The sequence below is a fragment of the Chiloscyllium punctatum genome, chromosome 17 (genome assembly GCF_047496795.1).
Source record: "Chiloscyllium punctatum isolate Juve2018m chromosome 17, sChiPun1.3, whole genome shotgun sequence".
In the NCBI taxonomy this organism is placed as follows: domain Eukaryota; kingdom Metazoa; phylum Chordata; class Chondrichthyes; order Orectolobiformes; family Hemiscylliidae; genus Chiloscyllium; species Chiloscyllium punctatum.
The window spans coordinates 89,928,937-89,955,827 of NC_092755.1; the positions used below are offsets into that span (position 1 = coordinate 89,928,937).

General features: G+C 43.0%; 1 protein-coding gene across 6 annotated transcripts in view; it reads right to left on the minus strand.

Moving 5' to 3' along the window:
* Positions 1–779: 779 nt before the first annotated feature.
* The window catches only part of LOC140488098 (unconventional myosin-XVIIIb-like), a 483,418-nt gene continuing 457,306 nt past the window's right edge, over positions 780–26,891 (minus strand). For all 6 annotated transcript variants that reach the window (XM_072587853.1, XM_072587851.1, XM_072587852.1 and 3 more), the window contains 4 exons: positions 24,519–24,560; positions 12,014–12,184; positions 7,163–8,370; positions 780–999 (listed from right to left, as the gene is read on the minus strand). In XM_072587853.1, the coding sequence (XP_072443954.1) occupies positions 7,164–8,370; positions 12,014–12,184; positions 24,519–24,560 (1,420 nt within the window). In that variant the 3' untranslated portion in view covers positions 780–999; position 7,163. The remainder of the gene's footprint in view (positions 1,000–7,162; positions 8,371–12,013; positions 12,185–24,518; positions 24,561–26,891) is intronic.

Sequence of the window (26,891 nt, forward strand, 5' to 3'; positions counted from 1 at the left end):
AAATGCAATGGTGGGAAAGGGGTGATTGACCCATTTTCCATCAAATGAACTAACTTAAAATTGCCTTGTGAATGCCCTTCCCAAAGCAATTAGGATTAATTTGGGTTTCACAGCATGGCCTGCATAGATTAAAAGAAATTGATGCTAACCTTGGTTGATCAAATTCTTCCAATGGGCATCAAGCAAAGCCTTAGAGGAAGCTTTCCTAAAGGGTGGTGAGTCAATATGTCCCACAGTCAGACCCCACTCAGCTTTTGCAAGTCAGTCTGGCTTTTTTGTGATGTAATCTCTACAACTGCAACACTGTAGGGAATCTGATCTAAAACTGCAACACTGCCTTCCTACAGGGAGAGGGTTCAGAAAATTCACATGTAAGTCCTTGGTGCTGACAACCAATTTAGCCGTCCCTTTCAGCCTCAATTGCATTTTAACGTGAAGGGACTTTAATGAAGCTGTCTCTACAATACCTTTGAATATGGTAATTTAGTCCCAATTTGAATTACTTTAGACCCTGTGGATCCTGTGAGCACAAAGTATATATAGATGTGTCACACTCGTTTGTTCTTTACTGCCTCTCTCAGAGCCAATAAAGTGACAGAATTAACACCAATCCACATTTCCAACTTTCTCTTTCTTCACCATTAAATAAGGCATTGATTTGAAACAATGTTTGTTCACAGACCTATACAGGTCCAATGCATATTTTGGCTTCAATTGCTTTATTTTTCTCCCAAAATATTTTCAAATATTTTTCCAAACGACAGTACAATGAACGAGAGTGAGAATAACTGTTTTTAATTCATCGCAAAAACCAAGAAGCATCGTTTTCAATCACCCCGAAATCCAGGGCAAACGATCAGTTTTGTTTCCATCCTTCTTGACTGAGCTCGAGGTGTTTCTTGGAACGGATTGGTTCTGCCTGGCTGTGATTCTTTGTCCGAACTTCAGTTTCCAAGCGTTCCAGGCAGTTGCACAGCCAGAAGTCTTAGATCAGCGATTCTGGAGGAACAACCAACAGCAATAGTCACTAGAATGTTCCACACTGACAATGACATCATTATTTCATGTCCAACGTACATCATTTATGGATTTTTTAAAAAATCCCCGAGGTACGGTTTGCTAATGTCAACGGAAGTTGCACCAACGCTCCCTCTAAAGTGAAGTGACAATGGAAGTTCTTGCTTAAGTCAATTGGTGTGTCAATAAATGGTTTCTGATTCTGCGACTACAGAGAGCATTTCATTGCAAAGGTTCATCTGTTGACTGGCGAGCATTCAGCAGATCAGACATCGTCTGTGGAGGTGGAAGAAGGTTTAACCTTTCATAGAACCAAACCAGCTGAGGGAGGCTGGGGGATTTGAGAGAGATGCACAAGGCCAGAAGGGGTCCTGACACAGTTGATCGGGAAAAGGGAATTCCCATTGGAGGAAGGATTAAAAACTGGGCAACAAAAATTGAAGAGGTGTTCTGTGAAAAGATTTAATGACATAAAGGTACAATTAAGAATGCAAACCAAAATGGAGATGGCTGTGGTAGAAGAACATTGCAAACATTGGCTGAGAGAAGGTGCCAATGACAATAGCACTGTTGGTACCTGTAAGTTTGAGAATATGGGTTAGTGTCTGAATCTGTTGAACTCAATGTTGAGGTCATAAGGTTACAATGGAGGGTGTCATGGTATGATAAGGTGTCAATGCACAAGTTTACTTGACTTGACCACTCACGCTAGCTGGGTGATTACATTTTAACCTCTGTTCACTTGACATCATCTAAACTTCTGACGCCTATCTCTTAACTCGCATGACGTCCCACATTATTCTGTGCCTCATGCCCACACCCCAAACTCCCAGCTGTGGTCAGAAAACATCTTAGGCTAAATCTTTCTATTTTTGGTGAGGGAGTTTTGTCAAATGAGACTCATGATACCTGGTCTGCCATAACTCAGAGCAGCTTTTCCTCACTCAATCTTCTGCTCCTTACCTCATTAATTATGCATCTCAGTGCCCTTCTTGAGGAATCTGGTGGCAGGACAGACAGAATTACTCACCACCGCTGGTGCCATTTTTAAAGCCCAGCTGCTTCTCCTCATGTGTTGCCCAACAATTACAACTGAGGCAAAAACAGAGAGTGTTTTGGGTCTGGAATGACTCTTCTTTTAGTTCTGTGATCGTGGCCTGTGAAACCACCCTTCTCCCCACTTCCAGAGGCTCCCCATCCCCACTCCTGCACTACAGGATCCCATACCTTCTACCTTCAACTTCTCCCTTTCATTGTCATCCTTCCCTCAGGGACTCAGTCCAATAAACCCCCATCCTGGAGTGGAGTTTCTCACTTATCCCAGCACTCCGTGGGCTTCTCCCTGACAAGCTGCCTGAACATTAGTGAGTTGACCGCCTGGACTGATCGTGGATCCCCCCCCCCCACCCCCACCCCGGTTGGGGTTCACTGGACAGCTCTGACTGAGTATGGTCCAGGTCCCAGACCACTGTCCCTCCAGCACTCTGATTAGTGTATAGGTAGCACATGCCCCGCAGGACTGTCTGTCACTCGCGGACTGCAAGGCCATGGATCCCCAGGTCCTAGTGAGAACCAGCACCACAGTGACCGTGACCCCCCAGTATGGAATTGGATGAGCCTTTTAGATTCAGAGACATGTACAGCATGGAATTAGACTCTTCAGTCCAACTTGTCCATGCTGACCAGGTATCCTAACTGAATCTAGTGCCATATGGTAACACTTGGCCCATATCCCTCAAAACTCTTCCTATTCATATACCCACCCAGGGGCCTTTTAAATATTGTAATTGTACCAGCCTCCACCACTTCCTCTGGCAGCTCATTCCAGACATGCCTTTTGACTGAGTGTGAGTGACCGTAGGTTCCCTTGTCCCTGCAAGGACTGATCGTCTTTGGCTTTCAGACCTTCTGCTTGAACTGAATATGCTTTGCCACATAAGCTGCTGGTACATGCTGCCAGTGTGACCATGGTGTAGCATGGTGCTCAACAGAAATACTGTTCAGTGTTCCCCTAGGATTAGCTGCCTGCTTCTCTCTCTCTCTCTCTCTCTCTGCTTAATATCAACACAAACCACAGAGGCTGGCATTGTCCAAGCGAGCATAAAATGATTGATTGCTAAGAAATCAAAGCAAGAGCCACAAGAAGCATTCTCTTTAGACACAGATGTGTCCCTGTTAGCAAAGCAACATGGCAGAGGCATGCAGTTATAGGAAAGTGCAGTTAGATTGTGGCTGGGACTGGCAATTGGCAAGCTGCCATTGGCTTTCAGCCCCGGAGTCTGCACTGTCTAGTTTCTTGGGGTTAGAGGGAAGAGTCGGAGGTGACATATTACTGAGATGACGTTGGGGTTTAATAAGATCCAAAAGCATAGAGACGAGGCAGTCACCACTCAATAGTGAAATTCTGACATTGCTGTTTAAAGCTGATGGGGAAATTCGGGAATTTGCTTGTCAATGTTGAGAGTCTGATTCTAATTCTCACTACATTTTCTCAACTTTCTGCTCATCGCCTACACCAGTCCCACAAAGGGAAAATGCCATCTCTTGATTTCAAAGTTCATGCTTTTATTTTCAAGTTTCCCTACGGCCATGGCTCTCATTACATTTTGAATTCCCTCACACTCCGAGCCCCCCTAAAATGCTTGCCCTCATCTCAATTTCATCAGTCACACATTCCCAGACATATCTACTCTACTATTGGTATTGTGGCATCTCCTTCAGCTAGTGAGGCTCTGAGGTTCCTTCCCTACACCCTCTACCTCCCTTTCTTCCTTTGAGACAGTTCTTCGAACCTACAACTTTGACACAGCTGTAGGTGGCATAGTGGACGAGTAATCCAGGGAACCCAAGGCTGATCTTCAGTGGACACGGGCTTGAACACTACCATGGGAGATGAATCAATGAAAACTTGAAAATAAAAGCTAGTTTCATGGCAATGATTAATGATTGTTGTAAAAAGCCCAACTGTTTCACTAATATCCCCGAGGGAATGAAATTTGTCATCCATACGTGGTCAGGCCTACATGTGCCTCCCGACCCAAAGCAATGAACTGCCCTCTGGAATGGCACTCACAGCTCAATCAGTGGCACTTAAGGATGGGCAGTAAATGCTGGCCTAGCCAGGAATGCCAACAAGCCAAGAATGAATTAAAGAAACATCTGATCTAATATTTCCTTTGTGATTTAGTGATATACTTTGTCTTATAATGTTCTGGTGAAACACCTTGGGACATTTTATTATATTAAAGACCCACATAAATGAGCTTTTGTTGATGTACATTGAGCTTTACCAGAGAAGTTTCGGAGACACAGGATTGAGTCATTAGACTTCATCAAACCACTATTTCAAGAACTTCCTCATTGGACATGGAACAGCCACACGTAATCCAAAGTCACTCACACACACACACACACACGTTAGCTACCTTCCTTGCTGATACCTTGCTTACATTTTTCATCATTTAAATTATCAATCATTTTGCTTGTTAATCATTTTTCTGTGAAAATAACATTTTTTACCAGAATACTTCCACCAGAGATCTGGAATAATTCTGTTCACTCTTTTATAAATCTTTCCAAATACATTCCACCTCTTTTTTGTTTTGACCCGGTGACGCACACTCCATATTGTGCTCCTGAACATTCCATTGTAATTTAGCCTTTGGACAACAAATGTGGTTCTTGAATCAAAAGCTATCATTAGAAATGGTTTCACAACTGGCCTGTGTAATGTCAGATCAACTTTTTTTGATGTTTATAAAGCAAGGCTTGTCAGTCTGTGATTTGTTTTGTTGAAAAGTAACCACATACTGAATAAACCATGTTGACAACTTCGCACAAAACCTGTGCTCCTCAGACTTTCATTTATTACATGTATGCCCCTCAAGCATTTTTCTTACCAGGGAGGTTCAGCTGTCAGAGTTATAATTAACAGTACATGCCTTTCACCTACTATTAAATATTTCATTTACTTTTGCTTTCAAACTTGGGTATTGCTGAAAAATAGACATATTTTGTTGAAGCTTTTCACCTTGCACTCATCAGAGCATTCTCAAGAATCCTGATGTAAAAAGGCACAATCTTTTATATTATATAAGAAGGAAGCAGTAAATGGACTTGGTTAATAAAGACATTGACATGGGGAATGCACCAGCTTGGCGATGAATGACAGTTAACTGCTAAGCATTTTGTTTAAATTTAAGCCAGACGGGTTGACTCTGATTTATCAAAGCACTACGTAGAGGAATGAACCTGAATGAGGCTGGTGGAGATAACTTTTGTTATCTACCAGTTCCAGCTGTCTAACTTTGGATTGAATTGAATAGTCAATGTTAAGAAACATATCCCTCACTAGTCACTCATCACTGCTTCTGGCTCAACAAAAATACATGGCAGATCATTCAGCTTATCATAGCGTTAACCTCCATATGAATGAATAGTTCTGAACACATTTTGTTCTCATATCTCTACAATCTGCGTGCTTGAGGTCTTCCACAACTGGTGGATACCACACGGCTGGCTCACATTATCTCCTCCAGAAATGCTATTTTAATTTAAATTTATGTTTCCTTTAAAATTTGGCTTTTGATTCCAGTGATGCTTTAAGTGGCAGTTCCTCAGTTATTTATCTAATTTGATTGTTCAAGTTTATTTGGTATCAAAAGAGCATGAAGAAACATTTGCTCACACAGAAGATTTTTAAAAATTTATTCACACGATGAGGGCGTCACTGGTGGGGTCAGTGTTTCCTGTCTATCCCTAATTGCCCAGAGGGCAGTTAAGAGTTAATCGCATTGCTGTGGGTCTGGACTCACATGTAGGCCAGACCAGGTAAGGACGGCAGTTTCCTTCCCTAAAGGACACTAATGAATTAGATGGGTTGCTCCGACAATTGGCAACGGTTTTGCGGTCATTATTAAACTCTTAACTTCAGATTTTTGTTGAATTCAGATCCTAACATCTGCCATGGCAGGGTTTGAACCCAGATTCCCCAGAGCATTAACTGGATTTCTGGATGAACAGTCCAGTGATAATACCACTTGCAACACGGGATTTGAACTCATTGCCTGCAGCCAATTAACCTGAGGTCCTAAGTTACAAGTCCATTGACATTAACACCATATCACAATCTTTGCCTTGAGTCAGGCCTTTGGGGAATCTATTGTCTATTTCTGAATTTGTGATTATTTGTACTGAGCCCATCTTAGTTACCCTGTATTCGGTCTTCTCTGCGAGTTGTTATCAATACTGAGCAAAGAACTCCAATTGAGGTCTTACTGAGGCTTTATGGCTCATGATTATCACCCAACCTTTTAAAAAATATACTTTCCCTCATGAGGTATGACCTATAATCCTAATATGCGTCTTTCCTCCAAACTGTCTCGTTACTGTGAAGAATTGCCGTTCATGTCTTGGACATTTATGCTCTAAATCCCTCTATGTCTCTGCAGCATCTTGTTCCAGTGCACTGTCATTCAATAAAAACGCTGTTTGCATTGACTCACATTGTGCATTGTTTCCATTTTCTGGAGATTGCATTGGAAATTACACAAATTTATTCAGTTTTCCTGCAGAAGAAAATACCCTACTTGCCTCCACTACACTGAAACTAAATTTAGGGTAAACTGCAAAGATGCTGTTTTTTAGAATCCTTATACCTTTTGGTTTGAACATGAGCTTTTTAAAATTCATTCACAGGACGTGGCTAGGCCAGCATTTATTGCCCATCCCTAATTGCCCCAAGGCAGAACACCACCACATAGAAGTTCCCCTCAAAATCATTGACCATCCTGACTTCGAAATATATCTCCATTCCTTCAGTGTTGCGGAGTCAAAATCCTGGAATTCCCTCCCGAAGGACATTATAGGTCAACCTACAGCAGGTGGACTGCAGTGGGTCAAGAAGGCAGCTCACCCCCACCTTCTCAAGGGCAATTAAGGACAAGCAACAAATATTAGCCCAGCCAGTGATGTCCGTGTCCAGTGAGTGCATATATGTACAGAAAGAGTCAACCACAATGCTGTGGGTCTGGAGTCACGTGTAGGCCAAACTAGGTAAGGATGGCAGTTTCTTTTCCTAAAGGACATCTTCGAAGTGGATGGTGTTCTCAGCAATTGACAATGGATCCATGGTCATCATGCTTACCTTATTCTTTGTCTGGCTTTGCCAAGTATTTCATCATCACGGAATTGATGTCTTCAGCTGCTGACTCCTCCTCAGGCCTTTTCTCTGCCTCTGTATTGAAGGCTCGATTCTCCAGTGATGTAGCAGATGATCTCTCGTCTGCTGGCCTGCGAAGCCCAGGACGGTTCTTAATGCTATCTGCACTTTTGTACGAAACAGTTGAACCGGAGGATGAAGAGGAATCAGACAGATTACCAAGGGAATCCTTGTCTCCTTTGGATATGCATGGCCTGACTGCCATAATCTTTTTTAATGGGATCAAACTGGTCATATCTTTGGAAACCAAGTTCTCAAAGTCAGCAGTGAGAGATCTAGAGCCCCGCTCACTCTCTGGAGTGGTCTTGTTTGCAGATGGTGGCCTTCGAATAGCAGGAAGAATGTCACTATCGTTATCATCATCCCTTTTCCGTTCATAGCTGAGGCTTGGAAGCTTCCAGTTGGAATTTTCCCCTTCTATACCCTCACTGGGAAGGCCACTGAATCGTTTGCTTTTGAACACGATTGGCTGATTGCCAAGGACCTCATCAATGTCTTCTTCAATTGACAGCTCAAGCAACTTGCGCGGTGACTTTAGCCTGGCAGAAGTTGCTTCATTTGTGTCCCTCACAGAAAAGGTTGGCTTTTGAAATATGGGACTAGCACCAATGCGAGGTTCAGTTAAATTCTCGAATGAAACACACCTGTTTCTCTTGGTTGTGGATAAAGGTTCGGGTACTTCACTGCTGGGGGTCAAAGAGCGAAGGCTAGCCGAGCGGAATAACCCAGGCCCTGCTTGGTAACTGGCAGGGAGGCTTTGATTCTCTGAAAGACTCAGAGTCTCGAACTTCAGCAATGGATCATCATCATCTCTGATGGACGGGCGCTTTCTCAGTAATGAGATACCTGCAGTCTGGTAAATAGGCAGAGAGGAGCTGTCTTCTATCTGGAGACCACCCTGCTCCCGTTCTCCGGCACGTTTTCTCCTTAGCTCCTCCACAAATTCTGATAAAGCCACCGAGGAACTTGGAGACCTTTCCTCTTCTGGATGAGATCTCCAGCTGGATAGAGATGCAGGTCGGTCAACAGGCGTTCGGTCAGGGCTCTTCACCCATTCTTGGCTTCGAAAGCTCCTCAGGCTCAGTGAAGAGCCCGGCCTACTGATATCTTGATCCATACTATCCCTGCCAATCCTGAGGAAAGAAAACAAAATGGTTGGTAATTTCAATTGATGGTTCAACAATTCCTCAGAGGTGAAAGAAAAGCCCATTGATGAAGCTGTCTACACTTCAATCAAAGGCACTTACTCTCCTTCATGTGGAGGGCCATCCCAACATCAGTAAAATACCTGACAATGGACCCATTCATTGACCACGAATTGGCAGATGGTTTTCCCAATGCTAGAAATCTTGTCTGTCAACATGAATGTTCTCCAGGGTCACAAACACATTCCACCCAATATCCAACTATTGCTATTTTCCCATCATCCTTGTATCATTATCACATAAAACATGGGAGCTGAAGTGAACCATTCTGCCCCATAAAATCTGCTTGGTCATTCATTGAGATTATGGCTGGTTTGAAAATCCTCAACTCCACTTTCCAGTCTTTTTACCTATAACTGTCAAACCCCTCATAGATTAAATATCTGTCTATCTCAGTCTTGAATATACTTAATGACCCAGCCTTGACAACCCTCTGTGGAACAATTTGGCATATGTCATCATGATGAGTTTGTAATCAACCAATTAGCTGACTGGGTGTCTGTCTGTCCATCCATTAATTAATCTCCTGCCTCACTGCCCTACTCCAGTGCACTGATCAAATCCCAATCAATATTTGCATTCTTGGCATTGAGCTTCTATTATGCCACTGTTTAATCATTGAAAGCATGTAGGCTGGGGCTATTTTCCCTGAAGTGTCAGAGGTTCGGGGGTAATCCTACAGAGGTTGATAAAATCATGGAGGGCAAGGAATGGGTTACCAGCCAAGGACGTTTTCTGCTGGGGGAGGGGAGTCCAAAACTAGAGTGGATAGATTTAAGGCAAGAGGGAAAAGATTTAAAAGAGACCTGAGGAGTAATATTTTCACGCAGAGGAAGTGGTGGAGGCTGGTTCAAGTACAACATTTAAAAGGCATCTGGATGGGTATAGGAATAGGAAGGGTTTGGAGGCATATGCTGGCAAATGGGGCTAGATTAATTTAGGATATCTGGTCGGCATAGATGAGTTGAACTGAAGGGTCTGTTTCCATGCTGTACCTCTGTATGACTCTCAAACTTTCTGATGAAGGGCTTTTGCCTGAAATGTCGACTCTCCTGTTCCTCGGATGCTGCCTGACCTGCTATGCTTTCCCAGCGCCACACTCTGATTCTAATCTCCCACATCTGCAGTGCTCACCTTCTCCTAGTCTCCATAACTCGGTGACTCTAGTGATGGTACAATTAGATTTAACTTTCAACAGTAAACAAGATCCCAAACCAGGTTGAACTTTGATGTGATTTTCTTGCTCAGCTGAACATGCCTGCCATCGGGACGATCATTCTTGTCGACAGCACTGTTTGTTTATCTGTGCTTTAAGTAAAAGGTTAAAGAATGGGCCTGCACTCCTCATTAAGGTTAAACTGAAATATTTGTTTCCACCAACTCTATCGGTCAAGATCTTTGTCAAGTTTTTTTGTTTTCCTCTCAGTGACATTTTGTTTTTGTAACAGAACCGCAGTGGAGATTACTTTCTCACACAGAGCCTTCAAATGGTGCCATGGCAGGGATGCAGTCTGCAGGCTTTCCTACCTTGGAGTTAAATCAAGGTGGAGGTGTTCCCAGCCACCATCCTCCTGATTAAATCCCACCACCCAATTCATGCCCCCAAATCTTCCACTGGGCAAGCACAAGGTTCCACCTAGACTTGCCTTCAAGTCAGCACAGTCCATCCATAAGACCATAAGACATAGGAGTGAAAGCAAGGCCATTTGGCCCACTCTGCCATTCAATCATGGCTGATGGGTGTTTCAGCTCCACTTATCTGCACTCTCCCCGTAGTCCGTAATTCTTTGCGAGATCAAGAACTTATCAATCTCTGCCTTGAAGACACCTACCGTCCTGGCCTCCACTGTGCTCCATGGCAATGAATTCCACAGGCCCACCACTCTCTGCCTGAAGAAATGTCTCCTTATTTCCATTCTAAATTGATCCCCTCTAATTCTAAGGCAGTGCCCACGGATCCTAGTCTCTCCGCCTAACAGAAACAACTTCCCAACGTCCACCCTTTCTAAGGCATGCATTATCTTGTAAGTTTCTATTAGATCTCCCCTCAGTCAAGGCTTACTAGATTGATATCTGGCATGACAGGTTCTCCCATGATGTGAGGTTGAGAATTTACTCTCTGGAGATGAGAAAAGTGATAATGATCTCGATAAAACATAAAGACTTCTTCCTTTTGCACATTCATTACAGACTGCCTTTCTCTCTTACTGATGTCAGAGACTGTGATCAGTTGCATCATCATGACTACATGACTCTACAGCTAATGTGGAGTTCTTATGGCACAGAAGGAGGCTACTCTGCCCATCAAATGATGCCCCTTCTCTGTAGAGGTGGTATCCTGTCAGTCCTGTTCCCTCACAAAGGAACACCGGTGGGGATGTGGGGTTGGGGGGGGGTGTTGCGGTTGGAGGGAGGGTGGTGGATGGGGGGGGGTGGGTTGTGGGATTGGGGGATGGTGTTGGAGGGAGGCCTGATAGTAAAAGTGCAGAGCCACGAGACCATCAAAACCGAAATAAACGTTTGTTAAAACAAAACTGCAACTGGGTTTTAAACCAAAGTTTAATTCTTTGATAAACCTTACTGGATCTCCTCTAAAGACCTGTCATTCTAATTTTCTAAACTTAATAAGACAACATCCATTTGAATTCCACTGAAAAGGGTGAAATTCAGTCACATTACAGCTTCTCCAAGAAATTTGTTTGGATTCCTTAAGGTTCAACAGGACCTAACCTCTGATCTTTGGATGTACAAATCAGTACTTAGCCGCAATTGTTTATTTGTCCACAGACACAGTGGCTGTGCTTTCTCTAGCCCCTGCAATGCTATGGTGCTCTTTTAGAGGTTACCTGTTTCCACTATTTGCTGTTTCAGTCACAGTTGACACACCAGTTCAACACCAGCTCCTCTACATCATGGTTAGTGCCCAGGTACCTCTTATCCTTTCAAGGATATTCATTATCAAAATGCTTATGTGTTTAGAGCTGCCTGTTGAGAAAAATCTGATTAAAGTCCCCAGTGTTTTGTCTCACCGAGACCCTTTATTACCTCATTTGACAACGCTGCCTGGAGACAAGTCTGGTGGTGAACGTCTGCGATATGTATCTGCTAATTCACTTTCTGACCATCTTATGTCAGCTAAAACACCCCAGGCAGCCATTTTCTGTCAACTTTAGCCGTGGACAACTGTAACACTTGTGTTAAGAGGTGCAAGGAAAATTCTGCCACTTAAGAAAGTAATTAAATTGAAACTGCTCCCCTTAGATACATTTTCTTCCTTCTCCTTAACAGTATTCTTTGGTTTAGAAAATCATTTTGTGTAGCCACAACATCACAATGCAGATCTGGCAGACTCAACAGTTCGTTTTCTTTCCCAGCATTTCCAATGGCGTTTGAGTGGAGAGTATTGATTCTACCCCATTGATTTACAAAATTGAATCCGACAGGAAAGGGCAATGTCAAGTGCAACCTGAGGCTTTCAGTCACTGAAGCTCCCTCACACTCAGCTCTTCAACGTGAGGCCTCACTTGTCACGCACCGTCAGTGACCAAAGGAGACTAAGGGGGACACCTACCTCGAGCGGTGAAGACCAATGCTGTCAGCTGCTGATGTCCTGGAGAGACTCCCAGCTACACTGCCTCCTGATGTGGGGGATCGACCCCCAGTGGACAATCCCAGCCATGACCTTGTCCCAACGCTAAGCTCTTCACTCATAAGGGAACCCATGCTTGATCGGCTGTCACTGCTTTCAAAGGAAAGAGAAAGTGCTGCAGTCAACAGGATTTGTACCTGATCTAAATCTACCTTCAATTTTACTCAGCAGGGGTAGCGTGGAAATGATAAAGTACCAGTCAGGATCAAGCAGAATATTTACTTTGATTTTGGGGAAATGGTTTGTTATTTCTGCAAGTCCATATGCAGCGGTAAGGATAAATAAGGAGGAGTTAAGCCCTATGTACATTCACTGTAAATAAAAGCACAAGCCTGAATCTGGAATAAGGAGTCCAACGTACACTTCTTACACATGTAACTTCTTAAGTGTGTGAAAATAACAGTTTTTAGCCATCTGCATGCAAGCCTGCCAACCCACTTCCAAGATTTCCAAGTGAAAGGAAGTCATTCTGAACATACATCACAGCACACAAACCTTTTTCTTAATGAAGCACAATCAAAAGATTGCTAATGTGTAAAAAGGACAGAGAATAGTCTAACAGGCCAGGTTGGGGTTGACGGTCAGAACTGAAAATGGACTGAACCGAGTGTAACAAGGAAAAAGGGAGGTCACATAAACAAATATATTAACCAGGATCATTGAATTGGCAGTGCTTCATCCCTTCATCTGCATGATGGTTCTCTGAGAGAGCACTCAGCTTGCGTCACTGACTTTCAGAAAATGTTCAAATATATATCCACGCAGACAGTCACCTGAGGCTGGAATTGAACTCAGGCCCCTGGCACTACGAGGCAGCAGTGCTAACCACTGAGCCACCGTGCTGCCCTTGAAATGTCAATCTCTGTCCATGTGGCCGGGGAAGATCCCACAGCATGTTTTCAAACAATGGAGTTCTCCCCAGAGTCCTGGCTAAACTTTTTTGCTTAACTATCATCACATTAAAAAAAGCAGATTATCTGGTTTTTATCACTTCAGTGGTCGTGAGTAAGTTGGTTGCTATGTTTCCTACTGAGCAACAGTGGCAACATTTCCAAAGTACTTCATTGGTTTTACAGTGAGTTAATATTTCTGGTGCACAGTGCAATTTAACATCAAAGCCTTCTTTCTTTCCCATGGGATTCTGCTTCCAGCCCTTATTCATTCACTATTTCAAAAATTTTGCATTAAAAAATATTCCCCCAACCTATCCCTTTTAATGGAACTTTAAAATTTTCATCTTCTCATTACTGACCAATGAAGATGGTTTTCCATAATTAGCTAGCTGCGTATTTCTGGCATTTTCACATTTCTCTTTCATGTTTGCATAATGGCGTCACCATAGGGCTGCTTTCCCATTAGAGGGACAACTGGTGACGGTTTCATGTGAGGGTCACCATGCCTTTGGTAAGGGGAGTGTCCTTCATGGTAACCTCAGCCAGTGCGGGAATTGAACCCATGCTGTTGGCATCTCTCTGCATCACAAACTAGCCGTCTCGCTAACAAACCAACCCGTAATATGTTTCCTTCTGCTTCCAGCTCAGTAATATCCTGCAAAAGAATATGCAACCTTCAACTGGGCCTCTCACTGAAAAAAAGAGGTACGTGCTCAATTATAAAGGAAAGATTTGGTATCTCAAATCACCTATTTCAAATCACCTTTCCTGATGAAGAGCTTATGCTCAAAACATCGACTCTCCTCTTCCTTGGTTGCTGCCTGACCAGCTTTTCCAGGACCATACTTTTTGACTACATCTGCAGTCCTCACTTACTCTTAATCACCCAGGAATGTACCGAAGCAGCAACAGATAATTTTGGAATATGGGAGATTGGAGACTTGCATGACATTCTAAATCTATTTCTCTTCAGGGTCAGATCTGTCTGTGGTCTTAGGCTGCTTTATTCACACATCACCAAACTGTACACCCAGTTTGTAATTTTGAGAAAATCCAGCCAAACAGCTTTTTCTGGGTAAGTTTATCCAGTCAGTGCCAATTACAACAGAGGCTTCTTAAAATCAATTTTAGTTTATAAGAACTGCCAAAATGACTGTTAGGAGCCAGAGTTAAGAACAGGAGCAATCAAATAAGGCGCTTAACAATTAAATAAAGCTTTTAAGAGCACAAGGAGGAGGAAAATCAACTAAGGAATGAGAGAATAGGTTTGATTACAAATAAAAAAGAAAATGCAAGTTAATGATACAATAACTAGATGATCTCCCGTGGATTGCTCATGAACAATCAGTATTTTTAGATGTCGGCTGTTACGTCTGGGATATTGACTGCTGAACATTGAGGTACTCTAGGAAGAAGTAAATTGAACACCAAGCAGCTGAAACCACCCAGGCAGACATTTGAAATGCCCAAAGAGGACTTCCCACTCAGCCTCTGTTCACATCCCCCTCCCCGCACCAGAGATATGTTAGGTTCCCCCTTGGTTTCACTCATCTGCCATTTTGGACAGGTTATGTTCCGCCATTTTCATCACCCTTCAGCATGATGCCACCACTAAACTGGAATGGACAAAGTTAAAAATCACACAACACCAAGTTATAGTGCCACAGGTTTACTTGGAAGCACTAGCTTTCGGAGTGCTGTTCCTTTATCAGGTGGTTGTGGTTGTGATATACTGCTCTGAAATGTGATATTGTGCTTCCAAATAAACCTGTTGGCCTATAACCTGGGATTGTGTGATTTTTAACTAGGAAACACGCCTTCCCCTGCCAGCATTCTAAAGGTGCTACTCCCACTCCACAGTCACCCCTATGTCACACCGATGCTGCAATGTAGAGCTGAGGTTAAAATCAGACCAGCCGTGATCTTATCAAACGGCACAGCAGACCCAAAGGCCGAGCGGTCGACTTTTATTCCTTGTTCATTGGTTCATATGCACCAAAAGCAGCTCCCTTGCCTATGACACCTTTCCATGCAAACACTGCAGATGAAGCAGCTGCCCTTTAACTCCTCTCCTCATGCCCTTTAACCTCCTCCCCTCACTGCCCTTTAACCTCCTCTCCTCACTGCCCTTTAACCTCCTCCTCTCACTGCCCTTTAACCTCCTCTCCTCACTGCCCTTTAACCTCCTCTCCTCACTGCCCTTTAATCTCCTCCCCTCACTGCCCTTTAAACTCCTCTCCTCACTGCCCTTTAAACTCCTCTCCTCATTGCCCTTTAAACTCCTCTCCTCATTGCCCTTTAACCTCCTCCCCTCACTGCCCTTTAACCTCCTCCCCTCACTGTCCAAAGCTCCACACACGCTCCTTCCAGGTGAAACAGTCATTCCCTTGTACTGCCTATAGTTTAATAAACTGCGTTCCCAGTTCACAATGTGGTCTGCTCTTGCTTGCGGAGACCAAATAGGTGACCTCTCTGCTGAATACTTCCTTTATTTTTTATTCTTTCAGAGAGTCATAGAGCTGTACAGCATGGAAACAGACCCTTCAGTCCAACTCCTTCATGCCAACCAGATATCCCAACCTAATCTAGTCGCATTTGCCAGCACTTGCCCATATTCCTTTAAACCCTTCCATCCAGATGCCTTTTAAATCCTGTAATTGTACCAGCCTCCACCACTTCATCTGGCAGTTCATTCCATACACGTACCACCCTCTGTGTGAAAAAGCTGATCCTTAGGTCGCATTTCTATTTTTCCCCTCTCACCCTAAACCTATGCCCTCTAGTTGACTCCCCCACCCCGGGGAAAAGACCTTGTCTATTTATCCTATCCATGCCCCTCATGATCTTATAAAACTCTATGAGGTCACCCCTCAGCATCCGACGCTCCAGGGAAAACAGCCCAAGTCTATTCATCCTCTCCCTCCAACCCTGGCAACATCCTTGAAGATCTTTTCTGAATTCTTTCATGTTTCACTACATCCTTCCAATAGGGAGGAGATCAGAATTGCACGCCATATTCCAACAGTGGCCTAACCAATGTCCTGTACAGCTGCAACATGACCTCCCAACTCCTATACTCAATACTCTGACCAATAAAGGAAAGCATACCAAACGCCTTCTTCACTATCCTATCTGCCTGCGACTCCACTTTCAAGGAGCTATGAACCTGCCCCAAGGTCTCTGTTCAGCAACGCTCCCTAGGACCTTACCATTAAGTGTATAAGTCCTGCTAAGATTTGCTTTCCTTAAAATGCAGCATCTCGCATTTATCTAAATTAAACTCCATCTGCCACTCCACAGCCTATTAGTCCATCTAATCAAGATCCCGTTGTAATCTGAAGTAACCTTCTTTGCTGTCCACTATCCCTCCAATTTTGGTGTCATCTGCAAACTTACTAACTATACCTCCTATGTTCACATCCAAATCATTTCTATAAATGATGAAAAGTAGAGGACCTATCACCGATTCTTGTGGCACTCCACTGGTGAACAGGCCTCCAGTCTGAAAAATAACCCTCCACCACCACTCTCTGTCTTCTACCTTTGAGCCAGTTCTGCATCCAAATGGCTAGCTCTCCCTGTATTCCGTGACATCTAACCTTGCTAACCAGTCTCCCATGGGGAACCTTGTTGTACAATTGACTGAAGTCCAATTAGATCATGTCCATTGCTCTGTCCTCATCAATCCTCTTTGTTACTTCTTCAAAAAACTCAATCAAGTTCATGAGACATGATTTCCCACGCACACAGCCATGTTGACTATCCCTAATCAGTCCTTGCCTTTCCAAATACATGTACATCTATCCCTCATTCAATGAGATGTGGGCACCACTGGCTGGGCCAGAATTTGTTTCCCACCTCTTGTTTCCCTGGAGAAGTTGGTGATGAGCTGCCCTCTTGAACTACTGCAGTTCATGTCTTTAGGTAGACCCACAATAGAGTTAGGGAGAGAATTCCAGGACATTAACCCAGCAACAGAGATGGAACGGTGATATATTTCCAAGTCAGGATGGTGAGTGACTTTGAGGGAAACTTGCAGGTGATGATGTTCCCGGATACTTGCTGCCCTTGTCCTTCTTTGATGTGTGCGTTTGGAAGATGCAAGCTAAGGATCTTTAATGAAATTTTGCAATGCATCTGTAGATATTAGATTAGATTACATTACATTACAGTGTGGAAACAGGCCCTTCGGCCCAACAAGTCCACACCGACCTGCCGAAGCGCAACCCACCCATACCCCTACATTTACCCCTTAACTAACACTACGGGTAATTTAGCATGGCCAGTTCACCTGACCTGCACATCTTTGGACTGTGGGAGGAAACCGGAGCACCCGGAGGAAACCCACGCAGACACGGGGAGAATGTGCAAACTCCACACAGTCAGTCACCTGAGGCGGGAATTGAACCAGGATCTCTGGTGCTGTGAGGCAGCAGTGCTAACCACTGTGCCACTGTGCCACCGTGCCGCCCATTAGGGACAGCTTCTACTGAGCATCTGTGACAGAAGGCGTGGATGTTTGTGGATGTGTGCCGATCAAGTGGGTTGCTTTGCCCTGGGTGGTGTTGGAGCTGCACCCATCCAGGCAAGTGGGGAGTATTCCGTCACACTCCTGACTTACGCCTCGTGAATGATGGACAGACACTGGGGAGTCAGGAGGTGAATTACTCACCATATATTGCTAGCCTCTGACCTGCTCTTGAAGTCCACAAGCAGGACCCTATTTTTCCTGTTGTTTATCATTTCAATTTGCCATCTTGTTCTCACTCTGACCTTGGCCCACACAGTATTCACTTGAAATTCAACACCAAGCTGAGGAAAGAGCCCTCATCTTTCAATTCGGAACCGTCGATTCTTCTGAACTCACCAATATTTGACCATAATCTCTGCTTCCGTTTTGTTTAAATGCCTTTGCTGACTTGATTTTATTTTGGTTCTTTACTTGCATTTGGTTAGCTGCCTTGCCACCATTCACACCTCATCTGGGCACATCTCTTTTGTCTTCACTGTACCCATATTATTAAGCTGCAGAGGCTTCAGAAGAGATTTACCAGGATGTTGCTGGGTATGGAAGGTTTGAGCTGTAAAGAAAGACTGAATAGGCTGGGACTGTTTTCACTGGAGGGTAGAGGGTTGAGGGGCAATCTTATAGAACTTCATAAAATAATGGGGGGCTATAGATAGGGTTAATGGAATTGTCTTTTAACTAGGATAGGGGATTTCAAAACCAGGAGACACATCTTTAAGGAGAAAGGAGAGAGATTTTAAATAGACATAAGGGGGAAATATTTTATACAGAGGGTGGTTCATGTATGGAATGAACTTGCTAAGGAAGTGGTAGATGTGGGTTTACAATGCTTAAAAGACATTTGAATAACTACATGAATAGGAAAGGTTTGGAGGGATATAGGCCAGGTGCAGGCAGGTGAGACTAGCTTAATTTAGGATTATAGGTAAAAACAAGGGCTGCAGATGCTGGAAACCAGAGTCTAGATCAGTGTGCTGCTGGAAAAGCACAGCAGTTCAGGCAGCATCTGAGGAGCAGGAAAATCAATGTTTCGGGCAAAAGCCCTTCATCAGGAATAGAGCGATAATTTAGGATTATGTTTGGCATGGACTGGTTGCACTGAAGGGTCTGTGTCTGTGTTGTATGACTCGATAGCAATGACTATGATTCCCATTTTGGGTTTTGCACCATGAAACCTATAATCTCTTCTGCTGCCCACCTTATCAGAGATCGTGTTTTTCTTCCCTGCTCTTCACTTACTCGACACTTTCTGCTTTTTTATGCAACTTGAAACATTGATTCTGTTTCTCTTCATGAGCCCTTTTAGATCTGCTGTGCATTTTCAGCATTTTCTGCTTTAATTCCCATCATATTTTGTTCTTCCAAGCAGATGTAGTTCCCATCGCAGGGGCCAGGCTATTTCCTTAGTCTCTGACCAGCGCAGGGAAATTATTTTACATTCCTCACCTTCCAGAGTACTACCTTATTCAAAATGTTACTCTGTACATCCTGGCCAGTGGTCTACCATCTTCCAATCTTACTTTGTTCAGATGAAAATACTTGGCCTTGGCTAACTGTGAGCATTTTTGATGAACAATTGTGTCATGTAAGTGCCAAGCAATGACCATGTCAAAGAAGAGAGAAGCTAACCATCTCACCTTGATGTTCAATGCCATTGGTGGATCCACAATACTATTATCCTGAGGTTTACCATTTACCCAAAACTGAACTGTACCTGCCACATAAATATTATGGCTTCCACAGCAGGTCAGAGGCTAGATTTCTGTGTCATGTAACTTAACTTTAGTGTCTCCAAAGCCTATTCTCAAACACATACAAGGCACAAGTCATTAAGCATCATAACATTCTCCACCTGCCTGGAGGGGTACAGTTCCATCAACAATGAAGAGGTTTGACATCATCTAGGACAAAGCAGCCTGTTTGATTGGCACCGCATCCACCTTTTACAAGATTAATTCCCTTCACCACTGACATGCAGTAGCAGCAGTGTGTATCATCTCTAAGTTACACTGCAGTAACTCACCAAGGCTTGTGACCTCTACCATCTCGAAGGACAAGAGCAGCAGATGCATGAGAACAATACCCACCTCCAAGTTTCCCTCCAAATCATATACCTATCCTGACTTGGAAATATATTGCTGTTCATTCAATATCACTGGGTCATAACAGCCTTCTTAACACCACATGGATGACCCGACACTCCAAAGACTACAGTGATTGAAGAAGGCCTTATAGAAATCTATAAAATCAGGAAGGGCATGGATAGGGTAAATAGGCAAGGTCTTCTCCCCGGGGTGGGGGAGTCCAGAACTAGAGGGCATAAGTTTAGGATGAGAGGGGAAAGATATAAAAGGGACCTAAGGGGAAACTTTTCCATGCAGAGGGTGGTATGTGTATGGAATGAGCTGCCAGAGGAAGTGGTGGAGGCTGATACAGTTACATTTAAAAGGCATTTGGATGGGTATATGAATTGGAAGGGTTTGGAGAGATATGGGCTAAGTGCTGGCAAAAGGGACTTGGTTAGGTTAGGATATCTGGTTGGCATGGACAAGTTGGACCAAAGGGTATGGTTCTGTGCTGTACATCTCTATGACTCTAAGGCAGCACAGCAGCACCTTCTCTATTATGGACCGACAATAAAGTGAGGCCCAGTCAGTAACACACTCATCCCATGAATCAATTTTAAAAAACATAAGGGTTAGGGCTGTCAACGTGTGGAATTCTTCACCCCAGAAGACTGTTGAGGCTGGTTCACTAAGTATATTCAAGGCTGCGATGGACAGATTTTGAGTCCGTAAGGGAAAAGCAAGAAAGCAAAGTGGAGGATAGTCAGATCAGTCATGATTTCACTGAGTAGCAAAGCAGACTCGATGGGCTGAATGGTCTATTTCTGCTTCAACTTCTTACGGCAATACACATTCAGGGGTGCAAGTTCCACATACATTATGCAGACCTCCCTAATGTTCAACTTAAAAATAAACACCAACTTCTGTGCATTTGGAAACAGCAGCACGCCTGCCTTTTAAGTCATGAATTTCAATTATTTTTAAGATTGGGTTGTTGAAACTGAACAGCTTCACCCTGTCAGTGAGACTCAGCTGAATAAAGGATTAAAAAAGATGAAAATCGTTTTGCCAGAATTTTCACTGTGACTCTTAAACACGTCAATTGACAGAATGACCTTTCTGCACCCTTTCTGCAAAAACAAGACAATTTTATGTCAGAGCATTAGTGTTTGAGCAATTTGGAAGCACATTCAGAAGGCGACATGATTATCTTGAATGTAGTGAAACTAATTGCCTGGAGTGCAATGCTCACAAATCACCAAGTCTACTGCGTTCCACAGTACTATGGAGCATTCTATACTTGGCCTTCCTGCCTTTCCTGAAGGACATGCCTTTGAGTGTGCTATAAATCCAGGGACATCGCTCTCCTTGTGAGTGAACCTTGATGGGAAGTGTCCACAAATTATTTGAATGCAGGAACATGATGAAGGGATGTGGCATTCAATCACTTGTGTACTTTTAAAAAGGAACAGACAGATATTTATCCTTCACCGACAGAGAGGTCATGACCTCAATTGCCCTGATTTATGTCTACTAGCCCTGTGCAGAGCAGGGAAAGAGGCCAGAATGTTCTTTTCTAATTGAATACAAAAGCCAATGGTGCATCTCTCCACTAAGCCAATGCTCCAATTGCTAGCATGTCTCAGGAGTTGAAAAAAGAATAGCTATGCAGGAACGTGCCTACTATCTCACTGAAAATCCACAGCACATGGGCTGTAGCGGTTTGAGAAGGCAGCTCACCACCACCTTCTCAAGGGCAACTAGAGATGGGCAATAAATGCTGGCCCAGCCAGTGACACCCACGTTCCATCAATGAGTTTAGAAAAAAAAAACTACTCAGCACTGTACCTTTTCACCAAGGCTGTGCTACGTAATTATATGCTGAGTCATTGGAAGATATAATTTGTTGCCACCATGTTGGCCCAGGGTGATGATTGTGGGTTAGGTTCTGAAGACACTTCATGGTGTATGAAGAATCAGCCAGATACTGTACCAGGGGAGTGGAGTCACAGGCAGGACTTAATAGAGGTGACAGGATTTATTCCCTAAACAACAGTGCAGCTCAAAAGGACCATCTTTTAGGTAAGAAATTTGAACAGGCAATCCATATTGACACTGTTATGCTGTCGCAAGGTGTCATCTTTCAGAGGATATGAGGAAAGAGCCAGTGATCGGAACTAAAAGGTTTGGTCTACAGAAGAGTCAGCAGTGACTGGCTGGGCCAAATGGCCTGCTTTGATGCTGTTTTGCTCTAAGGGGAGTGACAAGGTCTGAATTCCATGCTCAGGAACATCCACAATAAAATGGAACATGTCTGCACCATGTCTGTCCATGGCTGCACCAAAGCAGCAAGCAGAGACAGACACACACATGAATTCAGCAAGTAAGAAAATATTCCACTACAAATCCTGCCCATGGCTCATTAAACTGTTTTAATTCCCTTGGAAGGGAATCCTTATACCACTGAGGCCAATACATTAAATAAAAAAGAAGAAACGTTTAGACATTTACCAAATTGCATGCAATTACAATTTGAAAACTGGACATGCAGTTACTAAAATATAAATATCACTGAACATCTGCGCAAAATTACCATTGCAAAAATCAAATGAACAGTTAGCAGTTTAAACAATACTCAACTTAGGTAGAGGTAAAGTCAAAATTACAAAACCTTCTGTTGTTGTTTTTCATGAGCAGTTTAGTGATGTATGTAAGATAAGAATTTGCAGCTTGACTATTATGAGTATGTCTGTTGATTGACAGTGTGACAGGAGTGATAGACTTGTGTTCTCAAACTCGACACCAAACAGAGTAGTTAATAGGATAATAGTCATATCAAATCATCAACATCTAGAGTGAACAGTCAATCAAATAGGGAATAATTAACAAGACATGCAAACATCGGGAGATCATCGGTGCTCCACTTCAAATGAGTTGGAACATAAGCTCAAACATACAGTGTATCATTCTCCCTACCTTTTGCTCTCATCATAACCTCTCCCATCTGTTTTATTAATTTCACTATGGTCTTCTCTTGCCATTACTAAGTTGCAAGCCTTCAATTTCACATGCTATTTATTGTCCCTGTTAGGAAATCAAGAGGGTCAAACAATTCCCTGTTTTTGTTCTTGTTGTATAAAACAGTTGGCCTGAAAGGGTTAACTTGGACATTTTGGAAGAGGTCCGCCCACTGCTAAGTAGATGACTGTCTCTGGAAGGAGCTATTAGTTCGAACTCATCGATTATAAATTAGCTCTATGTTCTACAATCTACAGCCATGTAGCACAGGCCTAGTTACTAACTTTTAGGAAATAACAATACCCAGTGTTAATATAGTTAACCAGTTTTAAGCTAATGTAACCTGTTAATTTACTGATATTTAATAAACTGCTTACTGGTACGTAATTACAAGTGTCTCCTCCCTCAACTTTTTTGTGATACATCCCACAGCACTCAATGCTTGTTAGGTATGTAGATTAATATTACAGGGAGTGATGGTGGCAACTACCCAGAGAAGGTACTTTTTATAACCAGTTGTAGACATCTTTTCAACAGTTCGGTCCTTGTGATCTAATATAGTATTTGCAGACACTGGTGAAATGTAGATTTCCTCTGTCAGTTCATACCTGTAGTCTCACATTCGCCAGCTTTCTGCTCGACAACAGTGTTCCCCAAACATTTTCACTATAAACTGTATCTTGATGTTGATGTATCAGCCCAGGGATCAAACTAAGAGCACGTTGAGGGGACTGTGTATGGGGCAGTGGGAGGACAGTGGATAGGGCAGTGTGGGACTGTGGGAGCGATAGATGTTTTGAGTCTGATGGAGGAGATCAAAAGAGTTTCATCTTCAGGGGATTTTTAAATGAACAATCGCTGCACTGGCTTTTCTGAAGCAGGAGGAAATGAGACCACACCCACCATGAAAAGAAAATGTAAAGTTAAAGATTGTCTTAAGGTACTACCCGTTGTGCCAAAGAGCTGTTGGAACTTGGTCAGAGCTCATAATCCCAACGTCACTTCTTCTGACCCCACTGTCCCATAGCTTGAGAATTCTGACTGTAAAAAACTTTTGAAAACTACAATTAGACCCAGTCTACAATATTTACAAAGCATCTAGTTGAGCACTTAGTAGGCAGTAGGCCAAGTGCAGGTAAACAGGATTAGTGTAGTCTGCTGTTTGTTGATTGGCATAACATGGAAGGTCAAAGGGCCTGTTACTATGCTGTATGACTGTGACTCTAAATGTGAAGTACTGGGCACTTTTACAAATCATGGAATGAATGCTGCCTCAGTCCATATATAATCACAAGATCCCAATTAATATTTGTTCTCTGAAGATAATTGGATGTAAAATATAACTAATTTCAGCTTGACTTCCACAATGGAACCAAGCAGAATCCCTCTTTTTGGTTCAGATGACAAAGTCATGACTAACTGTTAGTTATGAACTCCATAACAGTATCCCTTACTCTCCCCTAGTCTTCTCAAGCTCTTACAGTTTACAAATTATAAAAGGTCTAGGCTTAATATCACTAACGTCTAGCCCATTTTGTTTCAACCTGGCACCAGAACTTTGTCTAAACTTTCTGATAACTTGAGCAACCCAGCAAAATTGAAGGCTAAATTAATTGAAATTCAAATTAAGTATCATATGTAGATATGGGCTTTTCCAAAGGCGATTGCAACATTGCCTCAAAATGTGTTAATTTTGTTAAGAGCTTGATGATAACTGTGTTTAGATATGTTGGGTTCATGTTCCTCTGTTTTCCTCTCTCTCTTTCTCTCTCTGTCTTACCTGTGGTCTGATTGTTGCACCATTTTCTTTCAGGGATAAAGGGAATAGTTTGACATGCTGTTGGACATTACTCTGTGAGGGACATCTGTACAGTTTATTTCATGCTGCAAACACAAACAGGTAACAGGGAACTTATTCTTACATATCCGTCCTTTCCAAATCCGCTCCCGGAGTCATCACCACACTAGGAAAGAACAGAATTTGTCACAATTTACCACCACCATTGATCATCCTCCAATTCACTGCACTACCCATTAAATTAATCTATCATCATCATTCTCTTCCATTCTCATTCTTAGAGTCTCTCTGGGTAGTATTGCAAGGTCATTGCTTTAATTGCTGCAGGTTAGTGCAAAGGGCAACAATTATGCATAATGAAGGGGAAAACTCCCAATTTAATCAACCATTTTAGCTGCAACATTAACCAACTGACCGCAGAGAAAATAATTACACTGTCTCGATTCAATCTGTCTAGATTGATGGTCAGAATAAGTTTAATTTTTTCCCCTGCACCCACTTGGGTAAAATACCAACTATTTGGTTGTAAATTTGGCATGTAATCTCTGCCATATCAAACCAGTTATGATTTACAAGCAGCTGGCAATACTGTACTCTGCCCAAGTCACGACAATTTAGCTATAATGTCACAGGTCACACGACACCAGGTTATAGTCCAACAGGTTTATTTGAAATTACAAGTTTTTGGCACACTGCCCATCCGATCATCTTCATCTGATGAAGGACCAATGCTCTGAAAGCTTGTGATTTCAAATAAACCTGTTGGACAATAATCTGGTGTCATGTGACTTCTAACCTTGTCCACCCCAGTCCAACACCAGCACCTCCACATGGTAAAGCTATAATGGTAAAGATATGTTCAGTAAAAGGTCAAAGATCATAGAACAGTACAGCATAATACAGGCTCTCCAGCCCATGTTGATGTGCTGAGCATTTATCTTAATCTAAGATCAGCCTAACTTACACACTCCTCAATTTACTGCTGTCCATGTGCTTGTCCAGCAGTCGATTAGATGTCCCTCATGTCTCTGAGTCTACTATCACCGCTGGCAGCGCACCCACTACTCTCTGTGTACATACCTCTGACATATCCCCTAAACCTTTCTCCAATCAACTTATAATTATGACCCCTCATGATAGCCATTTCTGCCCTGGAGAAAAGTCTCTGGCTATATACTCTATCTATGCCTCTCATTACTTTGTATACCTGTATCAAGTCACATTTCTTCCTTCTTCTCTCCAATGTGAAAAGCCCTAGCTCATTCAATCTCTCTTCATAAGACAAACCCTCCAATCCTGGCAGCATCCTGATAAATCTCCTCTGCACTCTCTCTAAAGTGTCTACATCCTTCCTGTAATGAGGCAACCAGAACTCGGCACAATATTCCAAATGTGGTCTAACCAGAGTTTTATTGAGCTACAGCAAAACCTCTTAAACTCAATCCCCCTGTTAATGAAAACCAAAACACCATATGACTTCTTAACAACCCGACCAACTTGAGTGGCAACTTGGATCTATGAGTGTGAACCCCAAGATCCTGCTGTTCCTCCACACTACCAAGAATCTTGTCTTTGACCCTGTACTCAGCATTCACATTCAACCTTCCAAAATGAATCACTTTACATTTATCCAGGTTGAACTCCATCTGCCACTCCTCAGCCCAGCTCTGTATCCTGTCAATGTCTTGCTGTAGTTTGGAACAGTATCTACAACACCACCAACCATTCTGTCATCGACAAACTTATGAACCCACCCTTCCATTTCTTCATTCACATCATTTATAAAAACTACAAAGAGCAGAGGCCCAATAATAGGTCCCTGCAGAACACCACTGGTCACTGACCTTCAGGCAGAATACATTCCATCCCCTACCACTCGCTGTCGGTCAGCCAATGCTGTATCCAGACAGACAAATTTCCCTGTATCCCATACCTCCTAACTTTCTGAATGAGCCTACCATGAATAAGCTTATCAAATGCCTTACTGAAATCCATATCACAACATACACTGCTTGACTTTCGTCAACTTTCTCTTCACATCCTCAAAGAATTCAATAATAAGGCCTGTCCCTCACAAAGCCATGCTGACTCTCTTTAATCAAACTATGCTTTTCCAAATAGTCATAAATCCTATCTCTCAGAATCCTTTCCAGTATCTTGCTTACCACAGATGTAAGACTGACTGGTTTGTAATTCCCAGGGATTTCCGTATTCCCTTTCTTGAACAGAGGAACAACATTTGTCTCCCTCCAATCAGCCGAACTATTCCTGTGGAGAGTGAGGATGGGAAGATCATTGCCAGAGGTGCAGCAGTCTCATTCCTTGCTTCCTGTAGCAACCTTGGATATACCTGGTCCAGCCCTGGGGACTTATCTATCTTGATGCTTCCCAGAAATTCCAGCACATCCACTTCCTTACTATCAATCTGTTCGGGCCTATTAACCTGGTCCACAGTGTTCTCACTATCAACAAGGTTCCTCTCTCTAATCAATACTGA